Source organism: Carcharodon carcharias, chromosome 4 (assembly GCF_017639515.1).
Source record: "Carcharodon carcharias isolate sCarCar2 chromosome 4, sCarCar2.pri, whole genome shotgun sequence".
NCBI classification, from domain to species: Eukaryota; Metazoa; Chordata; class Chondrichthyes; order Lamniformes; family Lamnidae; genus Carcharodon; species Carcharodon carcharias.
Genome location: NC_054470.1, coordinates 167,260,107 through 167,280,386, shown reverse-complemented (window position 1 = coordinate 167,280,386; position 20,280 = coordinate 167,260,107). Strand labels below are relative to the sequence as shown.

Sequence of the window (20,280 nt, the reverse complement as noted above, 5' to 3'; positions counted from 1 at the left end):
AAAGCGAAAGAACTTTATTTCCAAGCGCATTGGTGATATCCTGGCATGACCAAATATTACATACAGCTGCATTCCAAGTAGATATTAGGCTGGTGCAGCAAGCGCCACTTTAAATACTGTGTGGGCCTGGATTATTCAAATAGAAGGAGGAGTGAAAACAGGCCCATATTCTGACACACAGTAAAATAGAGAGTAAGATTTAAAAGCAAAAAAATATTGGCCTGTAATTTTGGGCTGCAATGTGGGTGAAGCTGTCAGCACTCATTGTTATTATTGTATAAAATTGACAGCAACTTCTGGTGGCCACACATGCAGTTAAATGTGGAGATCCAGGGGTTGCTGTCAGTGATACCTTGCTCCTTCACAGGGGGTGCTGTTGCAGTCTTTGCTGACGCAATCAACATCAAGTCAGTAATTTGGTGTGAACCCCAAATTTTCAAGCACTATTCTCATTACAAAAATGACTGAAAAAGTTAAGTTTTCACAAATGTTGTTGTAATGGCATACCCCTGTACTAAATCATAATTACAGCTGAATAACTTCTCTGGCCCTGAATTGTGGAGTGTCAAATAGCATTTAAAAAAAGTCCATGCTTATTAAAATTCAGCCTGCTTGATGTTTAGTCTTGTATGCCACAGATAGCACCAGATTCAAAGTCAAGCTTAAAAAAAAAGGGGGAAGGGGGACGGAAATTGATGCTCCAGCCCCTACTAAATCTTTGTGGGCAGCCTTGAATCAAGGCCAGTGGCAAGAGCCGTCATCGACCACAGAATCTGAGTCATTGAAAGTGTATGAGAGTGGGAGGAGGAGGGGTAGGAGGGAGATGGTATTACAGTAGACAGTTCTTTTGGGAGGGTTTGTTCTGACACAGATACAATGGACTGAATGGTTTAAAAAAAAAAAACGACCCTCAGCACTAACATTTCTACAATGTATTATAAAGCCACTTACCCATTTTAATCTATCAAAAGATGAAAACTCATGTTAAATTTGATCTTGTTTTTAAAAAAAAACAAGAACAAAGATGGTTGGTACATTTTATGCTTTCCCCTCACCTCTTGCCACTTTCAGGATAAATAACTGTACTGAAAAAAATATTCTTACATCAAACTAATTGGGAAAATGGAATGTTAATCTTAACAAGGTCTGGGAATCAATAATGGGAGACAATACACAGACATAGCAATTTAACTAGTTTGTGAAATTCATTCTGGTCACTTCTTCATTAAGTATTACTTATTGTATATCGTGTGATAGATACATGTCAACTTGTTTAATGAATGGATAATTTCAAAAAATAAAATGCTGCTTATGTTTACTTAACATGTATTGAAATTTTAAAGCATTTACACATTTCAGAAATATTCATGAGCCAAACTGAGCCAATTTTGGTGATGAATGAGAAGCCTTCATCCAACAGGTCTCAACCATTTGAGTTTTGCTTAAATTTTTTTTAAATTTTGATTTTTTTCTCCCCTAATTATGCTTAATTGTTTTATTGTGCATAGTCAGTGCCTCTAGGTAAAGCATCTCGATGTTAACTATGAGGCCATACATTCTGACTTTAACAGTTCTCTAAAAATAATATTTTATCACCCGATTTACAGTGTAGATGGCAAAATGAATGAAGAATGAATGGTTGATGATCACACAATTCCCAGACAGAGTGAAGATAATGGTTTATATGCCACCTTGGTAGTATGTGTAATCATTTTCTGGGTTGTTGTTGGTGTCCATGTCCTGATAAGAGGCACTAATGGGATTTTTTTCATAATCACACTGGTACAAAGGAAAATTAACCTCCTCCTCTTGCTGCTCAGAAGGCTGTGGACTCCCTTTCTTCTTTAGGATCTTGAGGGAGGAATTTCTTTCAGGAATATCTGGAAGCAGTTCAGTTATAAGCCTGTGTAATATGCTGTTATCAGGGAGACTCCCACGCCTCTTTTCCGCTTTGATGTGATCATAGATATCTTTCAAAGCAGAATCCAGTGCTTCAAACACCGATTTCGATTTTGGCTTTTCAGTTTTTCTTTGGGGCGGTAAGCCCTTTTTCCTCCTGAAAGGCACTGGGCTGACGAGGAATGCTAACTTTGAAAGGTTGGACTCGGCTTCGGGTTTCTTTGAAGTCGTCTTTTTTTCTTGATTGGCCCTTTCATGTTTCAGCATGGTGGTGAACCTGGTGTATGAGGCTGGGCATCTGCCTTTGCAGGAGCTGAGGAGATGCTTATGGTGGTGGGGATGGTGGCCTGAGCCATAAAAGCTTTCTGAAGAGGTGAATGAGTAATGGTCAAAGTCACTTTCGCTACAAAAGGAAGAGCCTTCAATTGGAATGCAATCACTTAGGTCTGAGACTACTGCCTCATGGTCACTGTCCACTTCCAAATTTTCAAACCTTGATGCTATTCTTTGTTGGTTTTCATTTGTCACTTTTATATGAATTGGCATCATAGCTTTGGACATGCAATGTTGCTGCATCATAGACATTTTCCTGCCTTGATTTTCCTCATCTAGTAAAGATTCAATAGATAATCGTCGTCTTGGGAAGATGGTCTTATTAGCAGCTGTGTAAGAGGTTTCAGATAAAATCACATTGTCCAGATTGGGCATAGATTTTGACTTAATAAGTTTTTCAAATTCAGAGATTCTGGTTGGCACCATGTCCCTAGGTACCTCGTTGGAAAATTCTTTCCATTCTGAGAAGATGCCCCTGTGTTGCTCTTGTTCATACTGTAACACCCTGGACTTCACAGTGCAAATTACTTCTGGATTTATTAACTCCTTGCGGTTTATATGGTGCATTTTCTTGTACAACTTCAAGAAGCCTTTGCCGCCACGTGCTGACTTGCAGCGAATTCGAGATCTATGAGGCTTCCCATTCCCAGTCCCATGAGGCGTCAGCCAACCTCTAGAGTATTCACCTTTGGATTGGTCTTCGCAAAGCAATGACACCATGCTCTCAGACTTTGTTTGCTCCTCCTGAACCTCAACGTAGTCATTTTGCAGAAGATCGTCACAGCTGCGAGACTTTAGCTTTGGCGAAGTTGCTTCATCCGTGCTGCTCCAAGCTTCTGCATTTTGTCGGTTCAGGTGCCAGCCATTCTTGAATAGGACAGACCTTTTGGGGCTAGGTGTAATTACAACCAGGGGCTGGCTATAGCGACTACTGTGACCTAACTCGCGAGAGGCATTCTGGTTTTGGAGTACACAGCTAAGGAGGGGTGGGTATGATCTGCTAATATCCCCACCTTTCAGATCCATAGAGCAGCATGGTTAAAAGAGAGACAATTCCAGAATTAACAGGCATAAAAGACAGTATTTCAGTAGCAGAAAACCAATAAGAAAAGCAAAGATGCAAGAAGAGTGCATGAACATAATTACTATCTAATATACTTAGCCATGTCTGGTAAAATGCCATTGTTAAGATTGTCACATCTATTTCTTTTGACTTGATGTTCCCCACATAATATCTAAAAATGCTAAAATTTCACAAGCATTTGTCATGTTAGGTTTGTTGCTCTGCTTTCTAGAGGTCATGAGACTTAGGTCAAATTTACTTTTCCTTTTTCTGTACAAAATCAAAGCATATAAAGTAGAAAGGGACTAAATACTAGGAGTTCCTGCCCCCTGCGCTCCCCACCCCAACAAAGGCATCAGTCTGGGATAATGCATACCAGCTCAATAGATACTTTCCTTAATACACCTTTGCTTTGTAACCATGAGCCCACAACTCTTGTGGTTTGATCAAATGACAACAATGCTGAATTTCCTCACTTGTTAACTTTAACTCACCTTGTGTGATTGTCAACTGTGCTACAAAATTAAACATCATTCAAAACCATGTTTAGGTGTGGATATTGGAGCTGAAAAGAATGGCAGTTTCATTCATAAATAGGTTATCCTTGACCTGTCAGCTTCAATAAACAGTAAACTTTTAAACCTACCATGGTAAAACATATTTCAGAAGGCATTCAACAAGTTTCTTGGAAGGGAGTGCTGCGGTATCTATTTTGAGGATGTTGGTTCATATAGTTACTTAATTACTAACATTTTTACCCAGCTCATTTATAAGAATTAATGTTTCTTTGAAAACAACTGCTGTTTTTCAGTTTCAGTGCATAGACATTATACAGTAATCAGGCCTTCAATTTTGCCAAGACAGATTAGAGTATTGGAATAGCAAATATAGTCAATAGTGTGCAAAAATGGAAATAATTAAACCAAGCTAATAATTGACACAGCAGGAATAATTCAGCAACAGAAACATGCAGAATATGCAGACTTATTTATAAAAGTCAGCATATTCCACAGATCATTTATGATAAATAAGTTCAATACTAAAACTGAAAAGCAAACTTCTATGGATAGGGTCAATTAACTCTCTAATTCTGTGTTGCACTCTGTCTTCTATCCTTTTTTCTTTGCTTCTTTATTGCCGCCTGGCACTTTTCTTATTCTGCTGCTTATTCGTCCCTCTTTCACTCTTTTACTGTATGTTTACCTCTTTTCCACAGTCTCTCCTCTCTCTTTTGTATCACTTGCAACAACCCTGTGTCCGGTTTTGATCTCTTCACATGGTTGGTCATATTGAGGCTTTGGAAAGGGTGCTGAGAACCACTAGAGTAATTCCTAGTTTAAGGAATCTTAGTTGTCAAGATAGACTTTACACTTTACAGAAAGGTAGACCTAGGGATAGTTTGACTGAGGTTTGTAAGATAACAAATAGATTGTGTGCCAGTTGACAGCCTGTTCCAATAAATAGATTAGGGAGGACCAGCGGGTTTCAATTTTAAGTTGTAAATGGTCAGATGTAGGATTAAAGGTCAGGTGGTGGTTCGTTTCCTGAGAATAGCAGACCCCTGGAACAGGCTATCATCTCCAATGGCAAAGGCTGATTTGCCGAATTCCTTCAAGTGAGAGCTGAACCTGTTTCTCATTCTCAGATTTTTCTAATGACCCGAACTCTTGGTCAAAACTTCTATGGAACTCTAAGTTTAGCCTGCGCAGGTCAGAGAGTTGCTGATGCTTGACTAAGTGGCTCTCTGTCATCTCTTACAAAAGGTAAGGTGCTACAAAGAGTTCAGGGATAGAGTGATCTCCTGGACTAGTTTCAATTTCTAAGATGGGTCGGAGAGTAAGTTCCTCAATTCTTTGCCCCCAAATTCACCTGGGTTTTTATCTGGTTTTCAAAGGAGATATCAAACGGAGACTCCATCTGCCCTCTTGGGAGGATATAAAAGACCTCATGGCACTCTTTCAAAGAGCAGGGGATTATCCCTGTGTCCTGGCCAATATTTATCCCTGAAATTGACATCACAAAAAGAAAGCACATTTCTGGTCATTGGCACATTGCAGTTTGTGGGAGTTTGCTGTGTGCAAATTGGCTGCCACGTTTCCCACATTACAACAATGACTACACTTCAAAAGCACTTCGTTGGCTGTAGAGCACTTTGGGATGTCAGGTGCTCATGAAAAGTGCTGTATAAAAGTCTCTTTCTTTCACCTGTTCCAGGATATCACGTGGGGCTGGATTGGACACTCCCCCCGCTGTCGGTTTTGAAGGCAGGGGCATATAAATCCAGCAGGTGGCCTACCTGTTGTCTAGGGAAGACATCGGGCAACTCACCCGTATTTTACCCACGGTGGATGTAGCCCACGTTATGCGGGAAGGCCGGCAGCTAAAACGTGCTAATGCGATTGGTCAGCAATTCTCTAAGGTGGGACTTCCTCCTGAGAAAGGGGAAGTCTCGGCTTGAAGCGATTATTGCTGCTTGTTCAATTGCTGCAGCGCGACCAATGGGATCATGGGTGGGCTCTCCCCCTGACCTTTTAGCGGGAGACAGAGGCTGCGGCTTCCTGTGAAATTCAGCCCACGGTTACGGTGGGGTAGGAGCGTGAATACATTTTGCCACATAAGATATCAGTTATTGGAGCAGTCTGGATGCAATAGAGGATCTTTACCTGTCCATCGTTGCTCACATGTTCATGTGGCTCTCATATCTATTTAATCCATTTTTTAAACAGATCAAGATGGTGGACATCACGTACTGTGTCGGAAGTGCAAACTGGGATCAGTCAGGAAGAAATGTTCTAGAACATATCGGCAAAAGTGAAAGTGGAGGGCTAGAATTCAGGCTATGAAGACAGCGGCCAGGAAGAAGCAGGGAGTAACTGGGCTGAAGATTGTTGCCTGGGAGCTTTCCTCATTGCAGGCTGCAAAATTTGGGCTCTCAGGGACTCAACAGAATTGGAGCTTAGGAGCACAGGTGTGAGTGCAGCAAGACTTTAAATTGTACAGACATAACTTTAGCCTAAATTGTACCAAAAATATTATAAAGAAAGAACTTGCGTTTGGATCGCATCTTTCACAAGTTCAGGACTGTCCTAAGCACACCATAGCCAATGAAGTACTTTGGAGTCTAGTCACTGTTGTAATGCAGATAAATCCAGCATCCATCTGATAACGGGTACGTATTGGTCTGGACACTAGGAAGGCAACTCTTCTCTTCCTTGAATACATTTTAGATGCCAGCTATCACCTGAGACAGTGAACTGTCAGCATACGCTCAAGTCTCTGGACTGGGGCTTAAACCCATGACCTGGCTCAGGCGGGAGTGCAAACATTGAGCCAAGGTTAATAACCTTGTTAAATGCTGTAATATGCATTACATATATTTATGCCCACTTGTGCAAAGGGGCATAATTTTGTGGGGATCGTGTGGCAGCACAGGAAGTTTCAACAGATTTTAACAAGCTGGGCTTCCAATTTTGAATGTGTTACTTTTACAATTTCCTTATCTTGCCAGGGGATGGAGCAGGGACCAAAAAGGTCACATGGGAAAGAAAATAAATCAATAGAAATCTGTTTTCTCATCAAACCCTCTCAAACGTCACATTGTGTAGAAATCAAGAGTGGGATTGACAGCAGCATTCAAATGGATTTATGGTGTGAGATGTATGGACACTCAGAATGGAAATTCCTTCATTCCACTACCCCATCCCCATTTTATTGAAGCAACCTTTAAAAGAAAGGCAATGCAAATTTACATGTAAACATTCTATTTTACATCAGCATATTGATTCTTAGCTTATGCATGGATCCATAGCTTTGCACACTATTACAGAACAATGGAAAGAGCTAATGAGCACACCAACAATAGGCAAGACTCTAGATCCCAGGTACAAAACAATGGGAATGGGATAGCATTGGTAACCTTTTAAGAAAATCCCATAATTTCTACCCTTACAGAATCTCAACATTTTCAGCAACACTGCTTTGGTAGCATAATATGTCTGACAAATAAGCACCAAAGCAGCTGAAAATTGATTAGTTTTATCATATTACACAAACCTTCAGGGAGCTAATGTATCAATACTGAAATCTGCTGAGTCTGGGCCATCCCACTGGAAGGGATATCTAAAATCTTAGTTCACACATTAGATCGTTTGATAAATAGAAACAAATAGCAGCTTTATCATTGCAAAACCTTCTCCTTAGTCCTGATTAAGCTAAGCCATTCATTTGTATCATTATTCCTTTGGCTGCCTGAACTGAAATCAGGCTGTAAGACATGCTACTTTGGCCACTGTACCTTAGTGGAGATGCTAAAGGTTTCACCAAAAAGACTCACAAGAAAATACAGTCTTCAACTAAAACAACATTATTTGTATTTCCAGTCATTTATTTTATAAAAGGTTTGAAGAGAGGTCTTTTGAAAGTTAGCAACGAATATTTGACAAACAAAAATAATTTTAGCCACTTAAACATCTCACACATTGTGATGGTGCAACTCCTTCACTGCATTGAATAAAATTGTAGAACAAAGACGATTACTTAGAGTCAGGAAGAGATAAAACCTGCAATCAGTTAATTTACCAGAAATCACCCTTCACATTACTGCTGCAAGGTGAGATCTATCTTCACACAGTTCCCAGAAGTCAGCTGCCAATTCTCAACTTGCTAATGCATATGCTGAGGTGGCAGGGTGGGGGGCCTAAGGTGTCTGTACAGTTTGGATTTACAGCTTCCCGATAAGCACAAAGGGAAATCTTCACCAAGGCCAAGGGTGAATGAACACATGCTCAGCCCAGCATGACAGGGGAAAATGAAGCTTTTGACCAAACTCTGGTGACAAACATCTAATTTTCATACAGTTCATATTGTCCTGAAATGTTTGCAGTGATTAGAAACATTTCATTTATTGAAACTCCAACCATTTGAACTTATTTTTACTGAAGCAGGGTATCTTCATCTCTCATAGCTGCAGTTTTCTTTAGCTGGTTATCTTACTCCTTACCTTTAATTCTGGATGGCGAAGATGGTGAAGAATTGGTTAATGACCTCCTGGTTATTCCATGGAGGTCAGCACTGCTCTTCTGCATTGTGTGATCACTCTGTGCTCTCTGATGGTTCACTGAAGGTTCAGACTTCCGCCTCTTTCTGTAGTCACTTGCAGGACTTGTGGCGCTAACAACAGATCAAATCAGATTAACTGCATTACTGTCCAACTTATTTTACTGTTCTCAAAGTGCCTGCTTGCTCAGTGCAGGCAAACTGAACTTTCCCAGGTCACTCCCAAGTGAAATCACTGGACAAAAATGTTGCTGGCTTTATAATCTTAAATTAAGCAGACAACACCAGTTCTACTGGCCAAGTCAGTAAGACTTTAAGATATAGTCAGGGATCTTGGGTGCTGAAGTTGCTGACAAATTCAGAGAAAGGACTGAATCCTTCAGACAAATGACCTTGCAAGCTTTCAGTTCACACTCTACATCAGAGGTAAACAAACAATAAATTTACTCTAATATCAGTAGTGGTTTTGCTCCTATAATATCACTCTGTAAAGAACTAAAGTGATACAGAAAAAAATGTGCCAATTTTTACAATTTTTCAGGGCAGAGGAGGATTGTATATATTACATACTGCGCTTATCCCTCAAACCTCCTCCCATTTTTCCTCATCTAAGTCTACCATTGTAACCATCTATTCCCTTCTCCCTCCCCTATTGATAAGTAATCCTTCCTCATTTACCCTAGCAGACAACATAGGAGCTAATTCAGCTCATTAAAAAAATATTCATGGTGGTAACTTCTCTTTTCCAATAGCGGCCAATTGCAGTAGTGCAAGTTGTAGGTGTACGCCTGCCATCGACCTCCAGATTTGCAACACTGACTCTTTCTCAATAACTGGTAGAAGCCCAGGGCAACCAGTGGAAGTAAGTAATTTGAGTACATCTCGAAATGCAACTGTGCTGTGGAAGATGATCATCACTGTATAATCATGTGATATTTGCAGGTTTCCGCAGTTCCAATGGAACATAAGAATGGAGAACTCTCATAGCAAGTTTTCTAATCACTGGGTACTTGGGCTTCACTTCATTTTAATATTAAACAGCTGGGAGAAAAATCTCGACTGAGATTTAGAGAAAAAGAAGTGACATTTAGCATCATTTAGATGCATCTTCTGTTGAATGAAATGTCAGACTGCGCACAAAGTCTGGCAATCTGACCTGTCACAGGAAGATACTTAATCACTGCGCACCTTTCATGTGGTATCTGCACCTTGTCTCTGTGACACATTGACTGCCTCATTTCCAAAGCTGTTGCTTGCTGCTTGGCTGCTGGTTTAGAAAGAAAGGGACCTGAGTACAAGCCAAATATATCTGATGACAACTGCTGCAGGAGGAAAAGATGCATTTCTAGAAACTAGGTGTTTTTTTAAATACTTAACAAGTTACATTTCCATAGGAAACCTCATATCTCTCAAGCGATTCACGAGGTAAAAAAACCCCTCTAATTTGGTACCAAATTGACAATGTTAATAAGTTCTTTGAGAGACACTGGGCAGAATCGTCTGCTCCAGTTTGCAGCGGGCGTCATAGTGGGCGGGAGCAGAAAATATCAGGAGTACTCAAAAGTTGGTTTCACATTGTGTAAAACCAGTTTGCGATCGCCTGCTCCACCAGAACCAAACTTCAATACTTCAGCATCTCACTACAAGCCCTGCTCCTCAGAATCATCCCCCCACACTGGATCATCCAGGCATGTTGGCGTGATCGCCCGCCTATGTGTTTTATAACTGTACATAAGCGACGTGCACCTGGCGAGCTGCACTTCGCTTGGGACTCAGGTTTGTTTGCCTACCTTGTTTAGGGCAGCACTCATGAGTCACCAGTGCCAGGCTTCGCAGGCAGCACCACATCACTTTTAGTTTGTGGGGGGGGGTGGTTCATGGGCAAGTCTCTAACTACCAGACCAGCTGTAAGGCGAGGGGCGTGGCCTTATAACGGCTGCAGGGCTAGGGCTTGCTTGGGGGAGGGGGAAAAGTGGCCTCAGGCAAAGGAAGAGGCTGCAGGGCAAGGGCTGAACAAGGATATGTGTGGGAGGCACATGTTGATCTGTGCAAGTGGCCTCAAGATGGTGAGGGCCGAGGAGGCAGTCTCCAGAGGAGATGAGGCCAGGTGGAGATGTGAGGGTATGTGTGTGAGAGATTGAGAGTGGTGATGGCCCCTGAGCTGGCAGAGAGATGCCAGTGGATGTGTGATGGCCTTGTAGGTGTGTGAGTTTAGAGTGAGGAGATGGTTGCCTTACCCTGGCAGCATGGATGAGATCATTCATCCTCTTTCTGCACTGGATGGCCAATTTCTTCTGTGCAGCATTGGCACTGATCACCACTGCCATCGCCTGCCAAGCTGGAATGGAGAGATTGCTGGACCTCCTACAGCCAGAGCAGTGGGGGTGGAGGACATCATCGCAGGCCTCCAAAATATATTCCAGTGACAGGTCACTGAACTTTCCTTGGCTTTCAGGGCCATGTCTTCACTGGAGCAGAACTGGGCTGCAAGCATTGAGGACTATGTGCATGGCTGCAGTTTAGATATGGTGCCCGGAGTGAGGAAACGGTGAGATAACGGCATAGCGGACGATTCAGAAGCTGCCAACCAGCAAGACAGAGTGTTTCCTGTGGCTGGATAATTAATGAGACATGAAGCAGACAAAATGATGCAGAAACCTCCATTGCGACCGGCGGGTAAAACATTGTTTTTCACACCACTACCGCACTTAGTGCGATTCTGGGACGATTCCGCCCATTGATTATTGCAGCCAGAAATAGCTCAAGGTTTTTTTAAACATTCGTTCATGGGAGGTGGGTATCACTAGCTAGTTCAGCATTTACTGCCCATACTTAATTGCCCTCAAGAAGGTGACGGTGAGCTGCCTTCTTGAACTGCTGTAGTCCATGTGGAATCCCTGAATACGCTATTCCCCACCACACCCCCCGTCCCCACCCTTTGGATCTGTTATCAGCCTAGATCCCTGGATCTGGTAGCCATCAACCTGCACTCTCTCTCAAGTCACTTTTGACCTTCCCTCTATCACTCACAACCCTCATTCTGTCACCTTTGCCTTCAACGACCCTCAATCCACACGCCCACCTCCAACACCCCTGACCAACTACCATTCACCCTACAGCTTTCTCCCATCACCATCGATCGGTCCCCAGTACATTGGAACTGCAGCCCCCCCCTTACCTTCTACCTGCCATCCGTTATCCTCGACCCTCCCTCTATCATCCTTGACCTACCCTCAGTTACCCTCGACTCTCAGGGCATCATCCTTGATCTCTCTACGGTCGTGCAGTGGTAGACACTGACCTTCCCTATGTAATCCAGCTTCCTCCCCCCTGTCCCCCACAAGCCTTCGTAGTGCTGCTACCTCCCTCCCTCCCTCGGTCAGCCGTGCCTGCTCCCCTTTCACAACCAGGGTGCCTCCTCTGGTTCAAAGCTCCGCATGCAAGAAAAACACTTCTACTCAGTCCATATTCACCAGGAAGGCTAACTCAGTTCCTGTTGATGGGAAATGGGAAGCATGATCTGCCCTCAATTCACTGCCAACTTGACCAGGAACTTCCATCCTGCAATAGGGAAGCTGACATTTTGCCTCTTGCTCAGATAAGTACCCCCACCTGCCTCGTTTCCCATTCCGGGAGCTTCTCAAGATTCCGCCCATATGCTTAAATGGAAAGACCCTGAAGGATGGATGAACAGAGACCCCTAGTGGTTCAAATATATAAATAATTGAAAGCTGCAATGCAACAACTACTTACATTTATATAGTGCATTTAACATAATGAAGCCTCTCAATGCATTTCATATTGGACAAAAGTGTGATGCCAAGCCACATAAGGAGATATTAGGGCTTGACACCAAAAGCCTAGTGAAAGAGGTAAGCTTTAAGAAGTCTCATAGTCATAGAGTCAGAGTTATTTATACAGCACAAACAGGCCCTTCGGCCCATCGTGTCCGTGCCGGCTTATCAAGCACCTATCTATTCTAATCCCATTTTCCAGCACTTGGCCCGTAGCCCTGTATGCTATGGCATTTCAAGTGCTCATCTAGATACATCTTAAATGTTGAGGGTTCCTGCCTCTACCACCCCTTCAGGCAATGTGTTCCAGATTCCAACCACCCTCTGGGTGAAAAATTTTTTTCCCTCAAATCCCCTATAAACCTCCTTCCCCTTACCTTAAAGGTATGCCCCCTGGTTATTGACATCTCCACTAAGGGGAAAACTTTCTTCCTATCTACCCTATCTACGTCCCTCATAATTTTGTATACCTCTAACCGGTCTCCCTTCAGCCTTCTCTGCTCCAAGGAAAACAACCCCAGCCTATCCAGTCTCTCTTCATAGCTGAAACGCTCCAGCCCAGGCAACATCCTGGTGAATCTCCTCTGCACCCTCTCCAGTGCAATCACATCCTTCCTATAGTGTGGTGACCAGAACTGCACACAGTACTCCAACTGCGGCCTAACTAGTGTTTTATACAGCTCCAACATAACCTCCCAGTTCTTATATTCCATGCCTTGGCTAATAAAAGTCAGTATCCCATATGCCTTCTTAACCACCTTATGTACCTGTGCTGCTGCCTTCAGGGACCTATGGACATGTACACCAAGGTCCCTCTGATCCTCTGTACTTCCTAGGGTCCTACCATTTATTGTGTATTCCCTTGCCATATTAGTCCACCAAAATGCATCACCACACTTCTAGTCATCTAAGAGGGGGAGGGCGGTAGAGAGATTTAAGGAGGAAATTTCAGAGGTTAGGGCCCAGGCAGCTGACGGCACGGCCATCAAAGGAAATCGGGACATGATTTACAGAAACAATACGAGGATGAAAGTGAATTTTTCTTTTGTAGACAGGGGAAAGCCGGTGTTGGAGGAACACAGAATTCTTGACGGCTTGGAGAGCTGGAGGAGGTTGCAGAGATAGGGAGAGAAAAGGTCACGGTGGAAGTTGAACACAAGGGCGAGGATTTTAAATTTGAGGATAAAAACATATGTAATCCAATAGCCATGTGTGTTTTTTTTTCTAAAAAAAGAGCTACACAACAAAAGATGGAAGACATTGGGCTGTGTTTTAGGTGGGGGGTGGGGTGAGTCAGTCAGAAGCCAACACACCTGGAAGAAGTCCCGGCAGCGCTGGAGCTCAGTGGTGGGCGCTGCCGGGACTCCAAGAACCAGCACAAAGGGGATGGACGGCTGCCCTAGAAAGGCAAGCCCCAGGGTTTCAGGGCGGGGAGGGTTCCTGGAGCCCAGGGAGTGGAGAGAGTGGGTTTGGAGGGCAGACAGTGCAGAAGGAAGGGGGGGGGGGGGGTGACATCTTGGCGGGGGTTCCCCTGATGTACAGAGGGCACCCCCTGAATGAGGTCCCCCCCACCCCCTCCCCCCCACACCTTCCTTCCTACTCTTTTCATATAGGCCACAATAAAATGACCTGCCCATTCCTGCCTGCCTATGCCAGCCATATTATGCCATGGACAGCACATTATCCAGATCAATAAGCTTGTTAACAAGCCTAAGAGACCTTTAATTATTTATTTACATAAGGGGGATGCACTGCCAATTTTGGTGCCTGCCCAGATAGCGTATTTTTGGGGTCAGCCTGGCGGCTGGGCAGGAAGATGGTAGGCTAGCGACCCAAGCTAATTTACGTGTCCCTCCGCCAAAATCACTCCCAGCCTGGGGGCATAAAACCCAGCCCACAGTGAGACCAGGGTGTGCCTCTATAAATGAAAAAGACTTAAAGCCAAAGGGATCATGGAGCAGGATTATTCAGGAAGATGATGGGCTGTAACATCCGAGCTCCCCATCATTGGATTTGGAGGCTATCTCAAAGATGCGCTGGGGAATCCCTCTGGGAAGTTGCCAGGTAAAGGTTTGCATGGCAATTGCCCAGAAGTGCTAACTTCCTCTGGACAATTGCACTGTGCTGGGAACCATCCGAAAACGTGACTTAAATCACATAATTCAGATGGTTCCACCAGGGTTATATCAATAGTTACCCAGAAGAAGTTAGAAGAATTAAAACTTCTTCTAACTTCTGGGGAACTATTGTAAAGACCCAGACCGATACCCCCATGGCACTCCCTCCCAACGAACCCCCCCCCACCCCACCGCAACCCCCCCCCCCACCCACCCCTCAGGGGGGGTCCCCCACCCCTGAATAACCACCCCTAACCATGGTATTCCCCACCTGCCGACCACCACCCCCCCTCCAGGTTTGCCCCCATCCACACGAAAATCCTCACCTGACACACCACCCCACCCCACTGCGAGCCCTACTCTTACCCCCAACCCCATCATGTTTGACCAGCATCCCCCCCCCCAAACGTCCAACCCGCTCCATCTCACCCAAATGCCCAACACCCCCCAGCCCCTGCCAATATCCGAACCCTCCCACCTCCTCCCGATCTCCGACACCCCCACCCCCTCCCGATGTCCGACTCCCAAGGCCCCACTGCCATGTATGTCCGGCCCGCTGCACACCCTCCCAACGTGCGAAGCCTCCCACACCTCAACTGATGTCCAAACCCCCCTTGCATCCCCATCTGACCTCAAACACCCCCACCCCAGAAATCCTTTTCACTTACAAAACAGCAAAACTGGAGTCAATGGGAATCAAGGGGAAAACTCTCTGCTGGTTGGAGTCATACCTAGCTCAAAGGAAGAGGGTTGTAGTTGTTGGAAGTCAGTCATTGCAGGTCAGCGACATCACTGCAGGAGCTCCTCAGGGTAGTGTCCTCGACCCAACCATCTTCAGCTGCTTCATCAATGACTTTCCTTCCATCATCAGGTCAGAAGTGGGGCTGTTCGCTGTTGATTGCACAATGTTCAGCACCATTCGCAACTCCTCAAATACTGAAGCAGTCCATGTCCAAATGCAGCAAGATCTGGACAATACCCAGGCTTGGGCTGACAAGTAGCATTCACACCACACAAGTACCAGGCAATGCAATGACCATCTCCAACAAGAGAGAATCTAACCATCGTCGCTTGATGTTCAATGGCATTACCATCACTGAATCCCCCACTATCAACATCATGGGGGTTACCATTAGCCAGAAACTAAACTGGACTAGCCATATAAATACCGTGGCTGCAACAGCAGGTTAGAGGTTAGGAATCATGTGTCGAGTAACTCACCTCCTGACTCCCCAAAGCCTGTCATCTACAAGGCACAAGTCAGGAATGTAATGGAATACTCCCCACTTGCCTGGACGAGGGCAGCACCCACAACACTCAAGAAGCTTGACACCATCCAGGACAAAGCAGCCCACTTGATTGGCACCACATCCACAAACATTCACTCCCTCCACTACCAAGGCACAGTCGGAGTGTGCACCATCTACAAGATACGCTGCAGGAATTCACCTTTGACAGCATATTCCAAATCCTCGACCACTACCATCTAAAAGGACAAGGGCAGCAGATACGTAGGAACGCCACCACCTAGGAGTTCCCCTCCAAGTTACTCACCATCCTGACTTGGAAATATATTGCCATTCTTTCACTGTCGTGGATCAAAATCCTGGAACTTCCGTTCCTAACAGCATTGTGGGTATACCTACACGACATCGACTGCAGCGGTTCAAGAAGGCAGCTCACCACCACCTTCTCAAGAACTAAGGATGGGCAATAAATGATGGGCCAGCCAGTGAAGCCCACATCCTGTCAATGAATTTTTAAAAAATGAATCTATCTAGCTCTGCCTTAAAAAGTGAAAGATTCCGTTTCTACTGCCTTTTGAGGAAGAGTTCCAAAGACTCAACGCTCAGAGAAAAAAATGTCTCCCCATCTCTGTCTTAAACGAGCAACCTTTTGTTTTTAAACAGTGACCCCTAGTCCTAGATTCTCCCACAAGAGGAAACATCCACGCCACATCCACCCTGTCAAGACCCCTCAGGATCTTAAAGGTTTCAATTAAGCCACCTATTACTCTTCTAAATTCCAGTCAATACAAGCCTAAACTGTCCAGCCTTTCCTCATAAGACAACCTGCCCATTGCTGGTATTAGTCTAAGAAACCTTCACTGAACTGTTTCTAACACATTTACAACTTTCGTTAAATAGAGACCAGTACTGTACACAATACTCCAGATGTGGTCTTACCAATGTCCGGTACAACTGAAACATAACCTCCCTATTTTTGTAATCAATTCCCCTCATAACAAACGATAATATTCTATTAGCTTTTCTAATTACTTGCTATACCTGCATACTAGCCTATTGTGATTCATGCACTAGAACACCCAGATCCCTCAATTCCAGAACTCTGCAATCTCTCACCATTTAGATAATAAGCTTCATTTTTATTCTTCCTGCCAAAATGAACAATTTCACATTTGCCTACATTATATTCCATTTGTCAGACCTTTGCCCACTCACTTAACCTAGTTATGTCACTTTGTAGCCTCTTTACATCCTTCTCACAATTTACTTTCCCACCTATCTTTGTGACATCAGCATATTTAGCAGCTATTCCTTCGGTCCCTTCATCCAAATCATTTATATAAATTGTAAAAAGTTGAGGCCCCAGCACTGGTCCCTGTGGCACACCACTTATCACATCCTGCCAAACAGAAAAAGACCCATTTATGCCAACTCTCTGCCTCCTGTTAGCTAGCCAAACATCTATCCATGCCAATATGTTACCCTCTACACCATGAGCCTTTATTTTCCACAATAACCTGTGGCACTTGATCAAATGCCTTCTGGAAATCTAAGTATAGTACATCCACCCCTTTATCCACAGCACATGTGACTCCTTCAAAGAACTCCAATAAATTGTGTTTTTTTTTTTATTTATTCACGGGATGTGGGCTTCACTGGCTGGGCCAGCAATTTATTGCCCATCCCTAGTTGCCCTTGAGAAGGTGGTGGTGAGCTGCCTTCTTGAATTGCTGCAGTCCATGTGGTGCAGGTATACCCACAGTGCTGTTGGGAAGGGAGTTCCAGGATTTTGACCCAGTGACAGTGGAGGAACAGTGATATATTTTCAAGTCAGGATGGTGAGCACATCAATAAATTGGTTAAACCTGATTTCCCTTTTCTAAAACAGTGTTGACTATGCCTGATTACCTTGAATTTTTCTAAGTGTCCTGCTATAACATTTTTAATAATAGCTTCTAACATTTTCCCAAGACAGATGTTAGGCTAACTTGCCTGTAGTTTCCTGCTTTTTGTCTCCCTCCATTTTTGAATAAATGAGATTTATTTGTTATTTTCCAATCTAATGGAACTTTCCCCGAATCTAGTGTGTTCTGGAAAATTAAAACCAATGCATCAACTATCTCACTCGCCACTTCTTTCAAAACCTTAGGGTGAAGTCACTTTTCTGATGATTGTAATTTTCCCCAGGTTCCTCCCTCCCTTCCATTTCCTGATTTACAGCTATTTCTGGGATGTTACTTGTGTTCTCTATAGTGAAGACCGAAGCAAAATACCTGTTTAGCTCGTCCACTATCTCCCTACTTTCCATTATCAATTCCCCAAACGTACATTCTATACAGCCAATGAGAATTTTGTTTACTCTTTTCTTATTTAAATACTTGTAGAAACTCTTACTATCCATCTTTATATTACTAGCTAGCTTTCTCTCATACTCTGATGTTTCTCTCATTAACTTTTTTGTTAGCCTTTGCTGTTATTTACATTTTTTCCAATCTTCTGACCTGCCAGCCGTATTTGCATAATTATGCGCTTTTAAAAAAAAGTTTGATACTGTCTAACTTTTTTGGTTAACCAAGGATGGTGGCCCCTCCCCTTCTTTCTCATTGGAATGTATATATTCTGTTTATTCTGAAATATCCATTTATAGTCTGCCACTGAACCTCTATTGACCTATCCCTTAACCTCATTTTCCAGTTCACTTTAGCTAGCTCTGCTGTCATGCCCTCATAATTGCCCTTATTTAAGTTTAAAATACTAGTTTTGGACGCACTCGTTTCCCCCTCAAAATCACTGTAAAATTCAATATTATGATTGCTGCGACCAAGGGGTGCCTTTACTATTAAATTATCAATTAATCCAATCACGTTGCTCAATACCAGGTCTAGTATACTTTGCTTCCTGGTTGGTTCCAGAATGTGCTGTTCTAAGAAACTATCCTCGAAACATTCTATGAACTCCTCATCTACTTCACCTTTGCCCGATTGATTTTTCCAGTCTAGATGTTGATTAAAATCCCCCATGATTATTGTTGTACCTTTCTGAAAAGCTCATATTATCCCTTCTTTTATACTCTGACTTACTGTGTGGTTACAATTAGGGAGCCTGTTCACCACTCTCACAAGTGACTTCTTGCCTTTATCACTCCTCATCTCAACCAAAACCATTTCTACATCCTGGTTTCCTGAACTTAGGTCATCCCTCTCTAATGTGCTCATGCCATTGTTAATTAACAGAGCCGCTCCTCCATCTGTTCCTAACATCCTGTCCTTCCTAAAAGTCACATACCCTTCAATATTCAGGTCCCAATCTATGTCATCCTGTAGCCATGTCTCTGTAATGGCTATTAGGTCGTACTTATTTATTTTTATTTACACTTGGCTATCAGATCGTACTTATTTATTTCTATTTACACTATCAGTTCATCTATTTTGTTTCGAATGCTACATGCATTTAGATACAGAGCCTTTAGTTGAGTTCTTTTGTTATTTTTATAGTGCCCAGCCTTATCTACTGATTTACTCTTAGAATTGTACTCTGTCCCTTCCAGTCGTGGTCTGTTTATCATTTCTCATATTAATATCTTTCTCTCTTGCCTGGTCTCTTCTCTTTGATTTACCACATCTTCCCAAATTTGAACGCTTGCCTCCACTATTCAGTTTTTTCTCTACTTCCCTAGTTATATGGCTCGCAAGGACACCAACACCAGCACAGTTCAAGTGTAGACTGGTACGGATCCCACTTTCCCCAATACTGGTGTCAGTGTCCCACGGGCTGGAACCAACTTCTCCCATGCCAGTCTTTTGAGCCACATATTCATTTCTCTAAACTTATTTGACCTATGCCAATTGGCTCAGGTAATAATCCAGGAATTATTACTTTTGAGGTTCTGCTTCTTAATTTGGTGCCTAGCTCATCATACTGACTATGCAGAGCCTCCTTCTTCATCCTGCTTATGTTGTTGGTACCTACATGGACCACTGGATCCTCCCCCTCCCACTGCAAATTCCTCTACAGTCCTGAGCAGATGTCCCAAATCCTGGCACCGGGCAGGCAAAAGAGCCATCTGGACTCTCGCTCTTTGCTGCAGAGAACAGTGTCAAACCCCCTCACTATTCTGTCCCCCACTACCACTACTTTCCTTTTTGCTCCCCCGGCTTGAATGGCTTCCTGTACCACGGTCAGTTTGCTCATCCACCCTGCAGCCCTCGCTCTCATCCAAACAAGCTGAGAGAACTTCAGGCCTATTGGACAATTGCAGAGGCTCACACTCCTGCTCTCTGGGTCCCCTTATCTGCCTTATTCGCAGTCACACCCTCCTGTCCCTGGCCACGGATCAAATCAGAAGACCCTATCCCAAGTGGTGTGACTGCCTCTTGGTATAAAGCATCCAGGTAACGTTCCCCCTCTCTGAGGTGTTGCAGAGTCTGCAGCTCAGCCTCCAGCTCAATGAGCCAAAGCTCCTCAAACTGCAAATACCTACTGCAGATGTGTTTGCCCTGGATCACCATGTTATCCAGGAGCTCTCATACGCTGCAGCCTTGACACATCACCTGTCCTGCCATCCTTAATGTGTTTTAAATAGTTACTTAATGATATTAATCATTTATTTATGTTGCTTTCTTATATATTTTCTTAACTTTACCACCAATTTGTGTACTATTTTAAACCTGAGGAATAGAACAGAACTTAACTACTTAGCAGATACTCACCAAACAGCTAGCTCCTTTCCCTTTAGTAGGGCAAGAACCAATTTCTATGGAGTGACAAAAATC

The 20,280-nt window shown here is 43.6% G+C and overlaps 2 protein-coding genes across 30 annotated transcripts in view; both read right to left on the bottom strand.

Moving 5' to 3' along the window:
• The window catches only part of LOC121277508 (sorbin and SH3 domain-containing protein 2-like), a 315,758-nt gene that overhangs the window by 39,832 nt on the left and 255,646 nt on the right, over window positions 1-20,280 (bottom strand). For all 29 annotated transcript variants that reach the window (XM_041187079.1, XM_041187087.1, XM_041187081.1 and 26 more), the window contains one exon: window positions 8,295-8,464. In XM_041187079.1, the coding sequence (XP_041043013.1) occupies window positions 8,295-8,464 (170 nt within the window). The remainder of the gene's footprint in view (window positions 1-8,294; window positions 8,465-20,280) is intronic.
• On the bottom strand, window positions 1,454-5,373 carry LOC121277510 (sorbin and SH3 domain-containing protein 2-like). The gene has a single exon (XM_041187109.1). The coding sequence runs from the start codon at window positions 3,256-3,258 to the stop codon at window positions 1,681-1,683; it is 1,578 nt and encodes a 525-aa protein (XP_041043043.1). The 5' UTR covers window positions 3,259-5,373; the 3' UTR covers window positions 1,454-1,680.

Coding starts and splice junctions, on each gene's coding strand:
- LOC121277510 (XM_041187109.1), bottom strand. CDS start 3,258: ATGGATCTGAAAGGTGGGGATATTAGCAGATCATACCCACCCCTCCTT.